Genomic DNA, 16,825 nt, shown 5'->3' on the forward strand with positions numbered 1-16,825 from the left:
ATCCCTTAACATTTCTCCTCTCCATCATCTTCCTTTTCATCTCTTCTGTTCCTGCTTTCATCTAGTCTTCATCCTCTCTCTAGACTTTTACAGACTGTGGGCTTCTTGACTCCAGCATGGCATCCATCCTGGTCCCAGCAGATAGAGTTGTCCTCCTAAAACATGCCCTGACAATGTTGCATACATGATCACAATACATTGTGTATGAACTCATTAAAGACATTGTGAGATAATTGCTATCTGTATTCAAGGAGTGTGTAATCTGCTATGGGACATAATAAAGGGTAAGATTAGTTCTGTCTGGCTGTTGGCATAGGGTGGGTGTCCGAAGAAGCCCTCAAAGAGGAATTGACATTCGAATCGGGACTTGCATGATCAGTAAAAATTTCCCCAGGCAGAGAAAAAAGGAAAGGTCATTCCAGGAAAGGGGAATACAGTTGACCCTTGAACAGCGAGGGTTTGAACTGTGCAGGTCCACTTATACCTGGATTTTTTTTCAATAGACTACTACAATATTATCCAAACCATGGTTGGTTGAAATTGCAGATGGGGAACCTTGGATACAGAGTGCCAACTCTAAAGTTACACAAGGATTTTCCACTCTGCCTAGGGTGGGTGCCCCTGACCCTGCATGGTTCAAGGGTCAACAGCAACAAGAGAAAAGCAAGGAGCTCAGTTCAAATCAGTTTCACAAACATTCAGTGTGGGCTGCTGTGTCCCAGGCAATGTTCTCACATTGGGGATACACGGGTGAATAAGTCACTGACCTCAAGGAGATTATAGTCTTGAGAAGCTACTTTTTCCTCAACATTTATTGAGGAAGGAGGCCCAGGAGATTTAGCCCCTTAATCTCTACTAACTCCTCTAAACCAACTCAAATAAATACAAAACATAAGTAAAAACTGTTTCCAACAAACCAGCTTCCCTTGCCTCCCCTCACCTTTTATCCAGATTGCCTGGTGCTGCTAAGTGGCTTCCACTGTTTCATTATCGTCCATATCAGGCCCTGAGCTAAGTTGAGGATGCACATATGACCAAAACTTCAAAGAATCCACTATCAAGGGCGGGGTTGGGGGGCATTCAGTCTCTGTGAACCACACAATAATCGACGCTATAAGGTGTCCCAGAATCTCCGTTAGAAATCTGTTCAGAGAATAGGTGGGGCACAAGGGAATGAGGGGTCAATTCCATCTGAGGGGGGGAGGATGTCTGTGAAATGTTTAAAGCCCAGGGTAGCCGTAATGTGCGTCTCCAAGGGGACATTAAAAAGGGAGGGCAAAAGATGAATGCATTCCTCCTTTTCTCTCCTTAGAACACTTACAGAGTCTAGATGTCCTAAAATATTTTCTCTCCCTTCCCCAGCTCGCTTCTGCCTCAAAATCATAGCTGTATTTTCCTAAACATGATATTTCACTTTCTTGCTTTCTAGCTGGAGGAAAGGGTGGGAAAGAACTGGGATTTGTTTGTGGGCAAAATAGGCTATGTCTTATTTTGCTTTTCCTATATTTAAAATCAATCTTCTGTTTCCTCTACAATCAGCAAAGAATGGTCAAGTTTTTGTAGGTTTCTGTGTTTTCCCTTAAGAAGGCAGCATTTTGTAAATGTTTTATTTGATGCCCAACAACTGCCAATTAAGAAACATGACAACAACAACAATAACAAAAAGCAGTTGGTGGGAAGTTTAGGAAGAGAAGGCAACAAACCAGCAACAACAGAATGCATTTTGAAACAATTTGCACCGCCAATCTTGGCTGTGGAAATGTTGGAAATCATTTTTGCTAGAAACTTTAAAAAAAATTACATTTCAAAACAGCTGTGTAGAGGAAGGAAACTTCATATTGAGAAGTGCCGTTTTTGTTCTTCCTTAAAAAAAAAAAACTTGATTACTTAAATAATTATTCAGTTGTGCAAATTTGAAAACTTGATTTTGTCTCTCCCTCCCTTTATTCCCTCTTCATCTAATTAGATTGTTTAGTGGGTTTTAAAATCTCATTTCCAAAATGTTTCTCAGTAAATATGCAGTACAGTATCTTTCCCATTCTCCATCCCTGCCGTCATTGTTCTCATTGTTCACGTTTAGACTATTTCTACTACTTGCTTACCTTTTTAAAAGTTTGTGTCCTTGCTTCCAGTCTTGCCCATCTCTGATTTGTTGTCAGTTTTGCTGCCAAAATGATCTTTTTTTTTTTTTTTTTTTTGGCCATGTGGCATGCAGGATCTTAGTAACCTGAGCAGGGATCGAACCCTGCAGTGGAAGTGCGGAGTCTTAAGCACTGGACCGCCAGGGAAGTTCCTGATCTTTTAAAAATCACATCTTTAGTTTAACATTTATTGATATTCTAAGTGGCAAGATAAATTACCTGTCCTTGGTAAGCGTATGATGTTTAATGGTAAACATCATCTCTACCTTCTGATTCTGAGTCTGACCCTCATTTCCTGCTCTGCTTCAGCTGCTACCTCATTCCAAGAGAGGCCAGTCACTGAGGAATGTGGGAACGAGAGCTGCTGTGTCTCCACCATGTTTAATTTTAGCTGATGATCTAAAGCATGTAGTTAGACACTTGGTGTAGAATGTAGAAAAAGTGCTGTGCAATTGGACATGGTCTTAGGAGTCAAGAACTGCCCTTGCTCCTGGCTCTTCCTGATGACCTATGTTTTGACATTTGAAGTTAAGTAGAGCCTGCTGATGCCTCCGTGAGCCTGATAAAAGTTAAAGCTGATTTAGAAGTTGATGATGCTGCCTGTGTCAAGTCCGAGACCTTTATTTACACATAGACAGTGCAAATACAGCTTGCAGCTGGGGTTGAATGGATGTGGGGTAAAAAAAAACCCTAAATTCTAATTCTGGTTCTGCTGTTTACTAGCTGTGTCATCTTGGGCAAGCCATTTAATAAGTATGTGTCCCAACGTCCTCATCTGTAAAATGGGTGTAATAATACAAATCTTAAAGGATTGATGTGGGAATTAAAGGAGAAAATGTAGGTGATGGTTCTTAGCACAGAATTTGGAACTTAGTAAGTCAGTTTTTTGGGTTTTTTTGTTCTGTTTTTGTTTTTCTTGGCCGCACTGCGTGGCATGTGGGATCTTAGTTCCCCGACCAGGGATCGAACCCGCGTCTCCTGCATTGGAAGCACAGAGTCTTAATCACTGGACCGACAGGGAAGTCCCAGTAAGTTAGTTTTAGTAGAACACATAATTCAGATCAAACAACAATTTTTAAGTACCTCTGTGTGCCAGGCATTGGTCTAGTTTCTAGGGCCACAGAGATGAATATGATCTGGTTTCTGCTCTTAAGAAGCCAATGGAGGAGTAGTAACTGACACCTTGTAAATCTTTTAACTCAGTCTGAATAATAATATTTCAAGATCCTAACACTTTGTTTATGCCAAAAGACATCAGCAACGTGAGGTTTTCTGCTGAATAATGTTTCTGGAATATTACGTTTCTACGAGAACTGTGTAGTGTCTTTTGGTGAGGCCACGTAGCATAACAAAAAGATAGACATGTGTTTACATTGGACACAGATACTCACCAATTAATACTAATAGGTACCTGGGCAAGTTGGTTAATCTCTTTGAACCTCATTTTCCTTAATTGTAAAATATGGAAACTAACGCATTCATAGGGTTATTGTGATGATTAAATGTGATAAGATATATAACACTCCTGGCACAGTTCAAGGCACAGTCCCTGACACAAGGTAGATAATATATGGTGGAATTAGTGAGAAAAAAATATATACCCAAAAGGAAAAGAGAGTAGCTTTGTATTACACTCGGTTGCATGGATGTTTCATGCCCTTGGTTAGCTACTAGATAGGAACTGTGTCTCTTCAGCTTTAGCTTTCTTGAAGGTGCTAAACATGTGCCTTGTTTTCAACAAACCGTTGAACTGTAAAGTCTAAGAAAGAGGCTATCCCAAAGAAAAGGACGGAAGGGGGAAACTGGAAGGTAGTTTTTATTGGCTGCTATCCCCTTCAGATATATTCTTATTTACTACTTAAATTAGATAGAGATGATTACCTTCATGCTTACAGAAGAGGAATTTCAGTCCTACAAAGGCTTACCTAAGGCCCCACAGCCAAAATAGCAGAGCCAGGGTAACTCATCCTCCTGTTCTTACTTCCTTCCTTACCTAAACTAGGTTTCATAGTACATAATCATAATCACACCCCTGGATATCACTATGAACTTAATTGTCCTCTCCCTTCACTTTGCTCACTTGGATAAATCCAGCTCTCTACACACTCTGAGCTAACTCCTGAACAGCATGACATTGCTGAAGAAAAGCTGATATCCCTGTTGACTGGTCTCACTTTTAATTCATGATCATAAATCTTTTTAAAAAATATTTATTTATTTATGTATTTATTTATTTTGGCTGTGCCAGGTCTTAGTTGCAGCACACGGGATCTTCATTGCGTCATGAGGACTCCTTAGCTGCGGCATCGGACACTCAGTTGCAGCATGCATGTGGGACCTAATTCCACAAGCAGGGATTGAACTCAGGCTCCCTGCGTTGAGAGCAGAGAGTCTCACCCACTGGACCACCAGGGAAGTCCCCATGACCATAAATCTTAAATGGGCATGCAACACTGTCCAGCAATCCTACTCCACTTCTATTGTTTTCTCACTCTTTGAAATGACACTTTCAAACATTCCCCTCTTTTTTCATGCCACATTTTCTTCAGAAAATTCTAACAACTAATATATATTGAGTGTTTAGTATCTATCAGGTACTGTTCTAAGGTTTTTACATGTATGAGCTCATTTAATCCTGAAGACAACTTTTTATTATCCACATTTTAAAGATGGAGAAACTGAGGCACAGAGAAGTTAGAAAACTTGCCTAATACCATGTAGCTACTAACTAATGGGCCTGAGGATTCAAACCTAGGTACTGTGGCATCAGAGTCCACATTCCTACCACTAAGCTTTGAGCCTCTCCTCAACTAAAAGCAGATAGAAGCTTATTTATTTCTCTACCACCAAACTACCAATCCATGGCATTTGAACCCATACTCACTGCTCTCCCTCTTGTTACTATGGATGAAGTATAGCTCCTGGTTTTACTGGTGAATTTCACCAAACATTCAAAGAAAAATTAATGCCAATCCTTCTCAACCCTTCAAAAAAATTGAACAGAAGGGAACACTCCAAGACTCATTTTACAAGACCAGCACTATCTTGATATCAAAGCCAGACACAGACACTACATGAAAACAAACAAACAAAAAAACAAACAAAAAAACAATAGGCCAATATCCCTCTGAATATAGAAGCAAAAATTCTCAACAAGATACTAGCAGATCAAATTCAACCGCACATCGAAACAATCATACACAGCAATTAAGTGAGATTCATTCTTGGGGTGCAAGGATGGTTCAACAAGCAAATTAATAAACATGACACATCACATTAATAGAATGAAAAGTAAAAATTATATGATCATCACAATAAATGTAGAAAAAGCATTTGGCAAAATTCAACATCCATTCAGGATTAAAACTCTCAACAAATTCGGTATGGAAGGAATATACTGCAACGTCATAAAGGCCATGTATGACAAACCCACAGCTAACATCATACTAAATGGTGAAAGCTTGAAAGCTTTTACTCAAAGATCAGGAACAAGACAAGGGTGTGCACTCTCACCACTCCTATTCAACATAGTACTGGAAGTCCTAGCCAGAGATATCAGGCAAGAAAAAGAAATAAAAGGCATCCAAATCAGAAAGGAAGAAGTAAAATTTTCTCCGTTTGCAGATGACATGATTTTATATACAGAAAATCCTAAAGACTCCACAAAAAAAAAGTTAGATCTAATTGCCAAATTCAGTAAGGTTACAGGATACAATCAATATTCAAAAATCAGTAGTGTTTCCATACACTAACAATAAATTATCTGAAAAAAAAAACCCATAAAAATGACAATCCCATTTACAATAGCGTTACCAAACCAAGTTTGTTTGCCCGACATGCAGGAGGCCAAACTGAGACATGGAGCTTTGCAGTACAGAAAGGGTTTATTCACGAGTCAGCCAAGCGAGGAGTCAGGAGAACAAATTTCAGATCTGTCTCCCCAAGGGTGACAGGCCTGTGATATTTATGGGATAAAGAAGCAGGGTGGTTTTCAGTGTGGGGAAATGTGATTGGAGGTAGGGAAAAGGTGAGGTATTCAGTGTTCTGAGCAGGCCCAGTTTTAGGGTCAGTGGTCCCCACTAGTCTTAGCCAGTCTGAACTGGGCAGGAGCCGACTCCAAATTTCTGGAAAACAACTTAAGCTCCTGTTACTATAGTGATCCATATGCCAGAAGTGTTCTCTGTAGGGGTGGTTAAGAAGTACGGTGATATATTACCTAGGCTATGTGAAGCTTGGAGGGTATGCAGTTAGAGAAAGGAAAAAAAAATCAAACAAACTGAAAGCAGACTTAATCAGTAAAGGCAGGTTACAAAGAGAGGGGTTACTAACAAGTTGTTTCCTTATCTGCTGTTCTGTGAGACACACTCAAGGATTTCTGTTTAGGCTCCAGCTTCTGTTAACCCTATGGGACACAGTTTCAACAGCAACAAAAAACAATAAAACACTTAGGAATAAATCTAACCAAGGAGGTGAAAGATCAGTACACTGCAAACTATAAAACATTAATGAAAGAAATTGAAGAAGGCAGAGATAAATGGAAAGTTATTTCGTGTTCATGAATTGGAAGAATTAATATTGTTAAAATGTTCATACTACCCAAAGCCACTTATAGATTCAATGCAATCTCTCTCAAGATTCCAGTGGCATTTTTTACAGAAATAGAAAAAAGAATCCTGAAATTCATTTGGAACCACAAAAGATTCTGAATAGCTAAAGCAATCCTGAGAAAGAATAACATAGCTGGAGGCATCCCACTTTCTGATTTCAAACTATATTACAAAGATATAGTAATCAAAACAGTATGACACTGGCATTAAAACAGATATATAGATCAGTGGAACAGAATCAAGAGCCCAGAAATAAACCCATGCATATACGGTCAACTAATATTTGACATGGGAGCCAAGAATACTCACTCAGTGGGGGAAAGGTAGTCTTTGCAATAAATGGTGCTGGGAAAATTCATATGAAGAAGAATAAAACTAGACCCTTATTTTAAACTACTCACAACAATTAACTCAAAATGGATTAAAGACTTAATTGTAAGGCCTGAAACCATAAAACTCCTAGAAGAAAACAGGAGAAAGCTTCTTGAAATAGGTCTGGGCAATGATTTCTTTGGATATGACACCCAAAGCACAAAGCAGCAAAAGCAAAAATAAACAAGTGGGACTACATCAAACTAAAAGTTGGTCAAAAGATTAAAACTTCTGGTTATGAGATATATTAAGTTCTGGGAATGTAGTGTAAAGCATGGTGACTATAGTTAACTATACTGTATTGTATATTTGAGAGTTGCTAAGAGAGTAGATCTTAAAAGTTCTCATCACAAGAAAAAAAATTATGGGGTGAGGTGATGGATGTTAACTAAACGTAGTATGGTAATCATTTCACAATATACACATATATCAAATCATGTACATCTTAAACTTACACAATGTTATATGTCAATTATATCTCAATAAAACCGAGAAAAAAGATATCAAGCAGATCAAGCATAATAAATTTGATCTTACTTTAGATCTTCACCCAATTGATTAGCTAGCAAGTAGGTTCTCTGTTTAGCTCCCTCAGTGATATTCTTTTTCCTAGAGCTTCTGTTATCAGCAAAGAGGAGGGATTCACAGCACAGTACCTGAATATACAAAATACTTTTAAGTGCTAAAAATTAAAAATTAAAGACAAAGAAAACCTCTCCCTTGATCTCACAGCCACTTCTAGCTAATGCCCTGCTTCTTAGTTCCCTTTTTCTTACCCTTCACATTTCAATTTAAATGCCATTTCCTGAGGCACCACTCACAGCCACCTAATATAAAGTAGCTACCCATTGGCTTCCTATTACATCAGCTTACTTAAATTCTCTGCAAGGCATTCATCACTATTAGATATTTTTCTTGTTTACTTGTTTAGTGTCTGCTTTCACATCACAGAATTTAAGCTCTTAGCAAGGAACCTTTCTGTCTCCTTCAGCGTTGCATTCCCAGGACCTCAGACATTGTCTCAATATGTAGGACAATACTTCCATTGTCCTTATAGGCTCTACGTGATTTCCCCTTACTTTCTGACCTTATCTCCAACTACTTTCTCCTCGCTCGCTGCTCCACTAACAATGAACAATCTGCTGCTCCTTTGCCAGCCTCCTTCCTTCCCTTTCTTTAGGTCTTTGCTCAAAAGTTACTTTCTCATTTCAGGCCTTCTCTGTTTGGGAACTTAAAATTGTAGCCCCTACTCTCTGCTTCTTTCCTTGCTTAATTTTTCTCCAAATCACCAAATTGCAACATATTGTATAATTTATTATTTATTTCCTGTTCGCATCATGAAGTCTCTGCTGAATCCCCAAAGCCTAAGAGTATCTAGCACAAATCAAAAAGTATTTATTAAATGAATGGGTTTGTGAAATGATTGCTTAAATGAATATCAGATGTGAAATCTTTTGGATGTGTAAGGTATCATCACGGGCAGTAAAATTATTTATGTTAATAAATAATCTTAACAGCAGTATTCATGCTTGAGTTCTTCACATCTCAGGTACGGAGTCCTACACACAACAGGTTCCCCAAAAAATCGTTTTTTGAGTTTGATAGCTGGGGGCATGGGTCAGCGAGTCCACCAGGGCGAGGAGCCGCCGGCCCCGCCCTGGCCCCGCCCCTGCCCGCGGCGGCCACGCCCACCGCATGCCGAATGCCTTATAGGCGATTGACGTCAGGCAGTTTGTTGTCATTGGCGGCTCGCAAGATGGCGTCCATCATGGAAGGGCCGCTGAGTAAATGGACTAACGTAATGAAGGGCTGGCAGTACCGTTGGTTCGTGCTGGACTACAATGCAGGGCTGCTCTCCTATTACACAGTAAGTCCTCGGAGGCAAAGCCCCGAGCGCCTCGGGGGTCGCGATCCCTGGGTGGAGGTGGGGACCGGGCGTTTTGGTAGCCGGGAAGAGGTTGCTAGGCTGGGGGTGCAGCCGTACGGGAGGGCTCCCTCCTGGGGGAGGGTTTTACGTCCCTGATAGCCAATGAGGGTGAAAGAGATGCTGGCTCAGCCAATAAGCAGGCACCGGCTGTATGATTTATGGGCTGGGGGCGAGCAGTGTTTCTTAGGGTCGGGTGTTTGTTGGGGGGGGGGTGGCGCGGGGTGCTGTTGTAGGTGGGTGGGTGGTTGTAGTCGTGGTTTGAGGGGTTCGGTCGCGCGGTCCGTGCGGTTTCCCCATGTTAATCATGGATTTGATACTGTCCCCCCAGGCCCTGGTGACGGCCGCGCCCCTTACCTTCCCTCCAGGGATTGAGGAGCGCTGCTTTCTTAGAGCAGTGGTGTGACGAGCTTGGCCGGGTCCTGAAGTGACTTGCCTTCGCAGGTCTGCCCAAGTTGAGTGTCTCTTTTCACAGAACTCCCGCCTCCATTCCGCGGGAGGCGAGCGTAACCGACGCCTTAACTTTTGAGAGCGGAGGATTTCCTACACAGGAGTCTCTTGTTAGCGAAGAGAGACTGGATAGTGCGATGTCTCCTGAAAGTTATATTCTGGGAAGGGCTGAGTTAAGGGCTTCAGTGTCGTTAAACACGAATCAGTGGCCGTGGGAAGGTTCATGAATTGCTATGAATCTTAGGTTCTGACTATCCCTCCACCCCCGACGCATTAGAAATGGAAGGTGGGTGGAATTAGACAAATTACTTCCAAAAGTACTGTCTCTGAATGGTGTCTAGTTAATAATAGCCAATGAGAGGGAAGAAGCCTCTTAAAAGAACAAAATAGAATGTCCTGAAGGCTTTGGAAAATAATAGAAGACAGAAGGAAAAAGAATTATGATTATGGAAGGAGGGTTAATGTCAATGAGAGAAATGGGGACGCTAGTATTTTTTCGTTAATTTAAACAATATTTATTGAGCGCCTACTACAGGTTAATTGTTATTGCTTTAGGCTAGGGGTGTGTGGGTGTGTGTGCACACGCGTGTGCACGTGAGCAAGAATCAACAGAGATCAATATATTCACCATTCCTTTTCTCTGGAGCTTACCTTCTAGTGTAGTGGTTCCCTTAATTCATTTTACTCACGATAACTCTGCAGGGTAGGTATTCATTATCCCCATTTTACAGTTTTGGAATCTGAGGCTCCAGGCTTTTAAGCAGTTTGCTCAAGATCACAGAGCTAGCAGTAAGCAGTGTTATCAGGGTTCTAAATAACTGGCTTTTTTACTTTTTCCATTACACTTCACTTTCACTACAGGAAGGAGAAAAATGGCAATCTTTGAGTTACTAAAGACAAGCCTGCAGGAGTAACAAGTATAACTTTCAACATCAATTTCCTTTCTTTACATAATTTTTAAAGGGAAAAAAAAAGACCAAACCTGAATGAGGTTTAAATACATTTTTCAAGATTATCTTTAGGTAGCCATGAAAGAGAGGCAAATGAACATTGTATCCTGAAAACTCTGGAATTATGAAATCCCATAGTTCAGATAAATGAAGAGTAATATTGGGTTTCAGTAGAGGTGATAATCAGAAAATCCTTTTGAACCTTTCCAGCCTATTCAAGGTAGAGTAATTTCAGTGAGTGGCACTATGGAATGAAGTTACTTTACACATCCCAACTTTGTGTGGGTCTGAATCTAGGGCCACACTGGAGAGGCCTCAAGCTGGGGTTCTTGGGAACTCCTAGTGCAGACAGAATCTTCTTTTTTTCCTGTTTTTCTTCCTTTGTCATATCCTTTTTCTGCCTCCTTGCCCTTTTAGTTTCTGAATATCTTGACAAATCTCTCCTTGTCTTACTGGCTAAATACGGTTTTTTAAATTATACTTCTTCCTTGCCACCCTCCCCCCCCATTACTTATCCTCCCTTCTGAGATGAGACTATAAAAACATCATCCCTTCCAGCAGAAGGAGGTATCATATTTCTCACTAATGGATATTTAGGAGTTTTTTTTTCTTGTTCTTTGGTGTTAAAGTATTTGCTTGCAGAGAAACCACAGAGAAATATTGTAAAATAAAATGATCTTGTGAAAATAAAATGATACTCAATCCCAAATTAGAGGAGGTCCAGTAAAGATGGGAGAAGGATAGGTATTCACTTAAAGAGAAAGTAGGAGACATTGAATGTTGGCAATGAATTATGTACACTTCGACATTGTTTCAGTACATTAGGGTTTGGAAGGATGAAGGTACATGTTGCATGTGGCTGTTAACTTGGAGCTGCATCTTCTAGGAGGAGTATCTGAATTAGTTGCACAGCATTTTAAGCAGAGCAGTAAATAGCAAGTTACTCTATCCCTTGTTTCCAAAATCACTCGGGCTCTGGTCTGGCTCTGTGGTTGCAGGCCTATTCTAGGGTGGCCATGAAAACCCTGGACTAAACTAAATTGGCCTTGTTTTAGAGTCGGCCTGTACCAAGAACTGATATTGGGATAATCTCAGGGTTGGAAAGGATCAGGGGAATTGCTGTGAACTAAATAGATTCACCCAAACCTCACCTTAGCCTGGATCTTCTCTTCTGGACCTGGGCCCAGACCCAAACCTATCTTCTGGGAATGGATGGTCTTTTTACTTTACATTTCTTTTATTTTCATAATACGTAAATTTTTGGTTTTTGAAAAAGAGTTTAGTAAATTATTCTGACCAATACAGGAACAGAGAAACTGATTACCTTCTTTAGAAAAGTAGAATTAGGCAATCTTTTCAGCTCAAGCTCAGTCTTTTAATTATTAGAAACAGTTATTCATTCAGCAAGCATTTTTCTGGGACTTTTTAATAGGCACTTTACTATATATGTTGGAGGTACAAGCACGAAGGAGAGAGTCCCTTCCATCCAGGAACTCACAATCTAGCAGAGCAGACAGCTAAACATAATTTCAAAACAGTATGGTAAATTCTACAATAGAAGTAAGAATAGACTGCTGTGGGCACATTGCCTAAAAAAGGCTAGAGAGACATTTGAGCCGAGACTTAAAGGTAGAAGAGAAGAAGGGCATTTCAGGCAGTGGGAAATATGTACAAATTGGGAAACTTGAGAACATAAAATGCATTAAGATATTGAGAATTTCTGAGCAGCTTTAGTATAAAGGTGTGTAGGGAGATAACAGGAGATTGAGTCCAGAAGGTATTTGGAGCCATAGGTCAGGCCTGGAGATGAAGATCTGTTAGATTATAGCACAGAATTTGTTGAATTTTTATTAGGTGAGAGGCCCAGGGAGGGCTAAGGATATAAATTTGGGAACACTGTGTGGACAGCCAACCGTTTAGGTGAATCATGATCACAAAGGAAGACAAGAAAGGACAGAAAATTGAGGGCGACATAGATACGTGATATAGATTATGTGAGATATAGATATGTGAGGAGTTGGAAGGTTAGAAAGTTAGTGGAGGTCATGCCTTTTGTAAATTTGTCAAATGTTTATTGACTATGTACTATGTGCCAGGCACTATGCAAAGAAGAAGGGTTAAAATGGTAAATAAGATGGATATAGTCCATAGTCTCATGATACCTAGAGTCTACTGCCCTGTACATCAGGTAAGAGCTGTGATAAGGGAAGCATAGGATTTTGGGAGGTGCAGAGGTGGGTAACTTGACTCTATCTTGGAGGGTCAGAAAAGGTTTCCTAGAAGAAGTAGGCTTGCTGTTACCTGAATGGTGAATAGAGATTAGCCATGTGAGCAGAGAGAGGAAACTGCTTGAGATAGAAGGAATAAATGTTTTTCGAGGAGACAAGAGTAAGGAGCTTGTTAGTCCTGGAGTTTGGGCTGTGTGGTGGACAATGGTGAGATGAGCTGGAGAGAGAAGCAGGGGCCAGATAATGAAAGGCTTTCTTGATCAACCATGCTAAGGAATTTGAACTTTACCCCCCAGGGCAGTGGAAAGGCATTTAAGTGTTGTAAGCACTTTTTGTTACAGAAAAAAACTTTTATTATAGAAAATTTCTTTCAAACATACAGAAAAGAGGATAGTAAAATGAATTCCTGTCATCCAGCTTGTACAATTATCAACATATGGCCAACCTTGTCTTATTAATACTCCCAATAGCTCCTTCCTAGACCACTGGACTACTTTAAAGCAGATCCCAGAACTCATTATTTCATTTGTGAATATTTCAGTATGTATTACTAAATGTTAAGGTCTCTCTCTTAAAAAATGTTATCACAGGGGCTTCCCTGGTGGCACAGTGGTTGAGAATCTGCCTGCCAATGCAGGGGACACGGGTTCGAGCCTTGGTCTGGGAAGATCCCACATGCCGCGGAGCAACTAAGCCCGTGCACCACAGCTACTGAGCCTGCGCGTCTGGAGCCTGTGCTCCGCAACAAGAGAAGGCCGCGACAGTGAGAGGCCCGCGCACCGCGATGGAGTGGCCCCCGCTCGCCGCAACTAGAGAAAGCCCTCGCACAGAAACGAAGACCCAACACAGTCAAAAATAAATAAATTAATTAATTAATTTAAAAAAATGTTATCACAATACCATTATTACAACTAAATAATAATAATTATTTATTAATATTTTCAACTATCCAGTCAGTGTTTAATTTCCTTGATTTTTTTCTCAAACACCTCTCCCTCACCAGTTGGTTTACTTGAGTCAGGATTCCAAATAAGATCCACACACAAAACTGAGTATCTTTTACTCTATAGGTCCTCCTTCCCTCTTTTTTTCTTTGTCATTTATTTGCTTTTTTTTTAATTAAAAAATTTTTTGGGGCTGCATTGGGTCTTAATTGCTGCACACAGGCTTTCCCTAGTTGCGGCAAGCAGAGGCTACTCTTTGTGTGGTGCTTGGGCTTCTCATTGCGGTGGCTTCTCTTGTTACGGAGCTGGGCTCTAGGTATTCAGGCTTCAGTGGCAACACGCAGGCTCAGTAGCTGTGGCACTCGGGCCCAGTAGTTGCGGTGCACGGGTTCTAGGGCGTGTGGGCTTCAGCACTTGTGACGCGTGGGCTCAGTAGTTGTGGCTCGCGGGCTCTAGAGCTCAGGCTCAGTAGCTGTGGCGCACGGGCTTAGTTGCTCCACGGCATGTGGGATCTTCCCAGACCAGGGCTCGAACCCGTGTCCCCTGTATTAGCAGGTGGATTCTTAACCACTGTGCCATCAGGGAAGTCCTGCCATTCATTGGTTGAAGACAGCAAATTATTCTGTAGATTTTCTACATTCTGGATTTTGCTGATAATATTCTTGTGGTATGTTTAAACATGTTCCTTTGTCCTCCGTGTTTCCTATAAACTGATAATTAGAGCTAGAAGCTTAACTTTTTTTTTTCCTTTGGGCAGGAATACTTTGTAGGTGGAACATATTACAGGTATCTCCCGCTTTTTGAGAATTTGCTTTACCCCGCTTCACTTTTAGGAAAGACCTATATTAGTACCTGTTTTTGCTAACCAGAAGAAATCCGAAGAGGATTTTTGCTTTTATGGAAAATAGGTGAAAAGCAAAAATAGCATTCAGAGTTTTTTTTTTTGCAGTGAGCTGTTATAGAGGCAGTGAGCACCCCAAGCAGCAAGAGTGGTGCCAATAAGCTCCTTCCCTGGGAACTACACAGCATCAAGCTGCCACAGCTTTGAACTGTGTCTGTGAGCATCTTTGCTTTATCTTGATTTATTTTGTGCGTCTGTTAGAAAGATGTGTCCTAAGGTAATTGCGTCTTTGCTTTATGCCATTTCAGGAAGGTTTCATAGGAACACTCTACTTTCAGGTAGCAGGGGAAACCTGTACATCAAGTGGCACGTGATGTCTGGTTGTCTCTCTGTGATTTTTAAAATTGATCAATAGGTTCAGATAAAATTTGTATTCTTTAAAGAATACTATGGTTACAGAGAAATAATAAAGTCATATTGACAGGATTTCAGTGATTGATTGGATGTGAGTGAAAGGGGAGGAGGAGTCTGATGAAATCCAGGTTTTTAGACTTCCTTGGATAAATGGTGATAGGAAGGATAAGAAGTATAGGTTGGGGTGAGAAAGGTGGTTGCTTTGGGGCATGTTGAAATTGATGTAAAGATATCGTGTAGTCTGGAACTTAGGAAAAAATCTGGGTTACAGATAAATACTAGCTTTACACAAATGGAGAGTTGAGAGAGTGAGTGGGAATAATAGAGAGCTTTGAATAGAACACTGAGAAACACCATTGGATTAGATATCTATTGCTTTGTAACCAATTACCCACAATTTTAGCCACTTAAAACAACAAATATTTATTATTGCCTAGTTTCTGTGGCTCAGGACTTTGGGAGTGACTTAGCTAGGTGGTTCTGCCTCAAAGTCTCCCATGAAGTTGCAGTCAAGACATTGGCTAGGTTTGCAGTCACCTGAAAGGCTTGACTGGAGTTGGAGGATTTGCTTCCAAGATGACTCACAATCACGGCTGTTGGCAGAAAGCCTTAGTTCCTTGCTGGCTGTTGGAAGGTGGCCTCAGTTCCTCACCAGCCAACCTCTCCGTTAGGCTACATGAGTGTCATCATGATAGAGCATCTGGCTTCACTCAGAAGGAGTAATCCAAGTGAGAGCCAGGAAGAAGCCAAAGTGCTTAGTATGACCTGGTCTGAGGACATCACTTCTGACTTATTCTGTTCATTAGAAACGAATCATTAAGTTCAGCTCATGCTCATGGGGATGGGAATTTTAGGCATGGGCAGGAGAATTAGGCTCTACCTTTTGAAAGGAGTGTCAAAGAATTTGTGGAGGGATTTTAAGCCATCACAATTATATTTAAGGGATTGGCAGAGAAAAGAGCCTGCACAGGAGAGTGAAAAAGGACAGCCAGAGATATCAGAGAAAAACCAGAAGAATGTGGCAGTCAAGGTGGGAATAGTGAGTTGGCTTAAATACTATTGAGATAATTGAATAGATGAAATCTTAAAAATATCCACTGGATTGATCAATTTGAACATCACTGATGCCCTCAAAGAGAGAAGTTTCCATGGAGTCGTGGGTGTGGAAGCCAGATTAGAGTGGTTTGAAGAGTAAATAGGAGGTAAGAAGTGGAGAAAATGAGTGTAGATTACTCAAGATGTTTCATTGTGAAAGAGGCAGAGAAGAACATGGAATTGAGGGGAAGGGGTTTCTAAGGTAGGAGTATGCTTAAATGTTGTAGGGATGGGAAGCAGAGTCCATGTTAAAAATGAGAGTAGAGTCAAGATTTAAGGAATGTGGTAAAGATTTAGATCAATGGCCATGGGAACTGGAAAAAGGAATAACTAGGGACATGTTGAAGATTAATCAGGTTGTGTAAGGAACTAGTTGAGGTTATAAAATATGATTTGTTTAGTCATTACCCATAAATATTTAACACTCTTTCTTGATTTGTATTGTTTTTATAACATTTTGGAGAGAATGTTAGAAATAGTGAGTTAGTAAGTTATCAGGGCCACTCAAGGTAGTCTTTGTAAAAGGAATCATTAGAGAAATAATATGTTCTTTGCTATTACATGCTGACTGAAAGAGACTCATAGTGACTTTGAATTTCAAAACCATTGGTAATCTAAACACATTTAAGTGTTATTTGGCAGTCCTTAGCAATATCTGGAAGGTGATTAAAAAAAATATGTCATCTAATTCTTGGATTTTAGGTTTTTGAAGAGCTTAAGTATATGTGTTTCTCTTGCAAAGATGTAAAGGAGGGAGTCTCAGATTCTCTTAGAAAGATATCAGCACCACTCACATCAAACAATTAAAAGTGAATTTATACTTTTCTAAATAAACTGTTTTTGAATATATCAAATATGA

The 16,825-nt window shown here is 40.4% G+C and overlaps 1 protein-coding gene across 2 annotated transcripts in view; it reads left to right on the forward strand.

Moving 5' to 3' along the window:
* The first annotated feature begins 8,822 nt into the window (after positions 1–8,822).
* OSBPL9 (oxysterol binding protein like 9) overlaps positions 8,823–16,825 on the forward strand; it is a 167,928-nt gene continuing 159,925 nt past the window's right edge. For both annotated transcript variants that reach the window (XM_068539862.1, XM_068539864.1), the window contains exon 1: positions 8,823–8,987. In XM_068539862.1, coding sequence (XP_068395963.1) covers positions 8,823–8,987 — 165 coding nt within the window. The remainder of the gene's footprint in view (positions 8,988–16,825) is intronic.

This window comes from Eschrichtius robustus, chromosome 3 (assembly GCF_028021215.1).
Source record: "Eschrichtius robustus isolate mEscRob2 chromosome 3, mEscRob2.pri, whole genome shotgun sequence".
Classification (NCBI taxonomy): Eukaryota; Metazoa; Chordata; class Mammalia; order Artiodactyla; family Eschrichtiidae; genus Eschrichtius; species Eschrichtius robustus.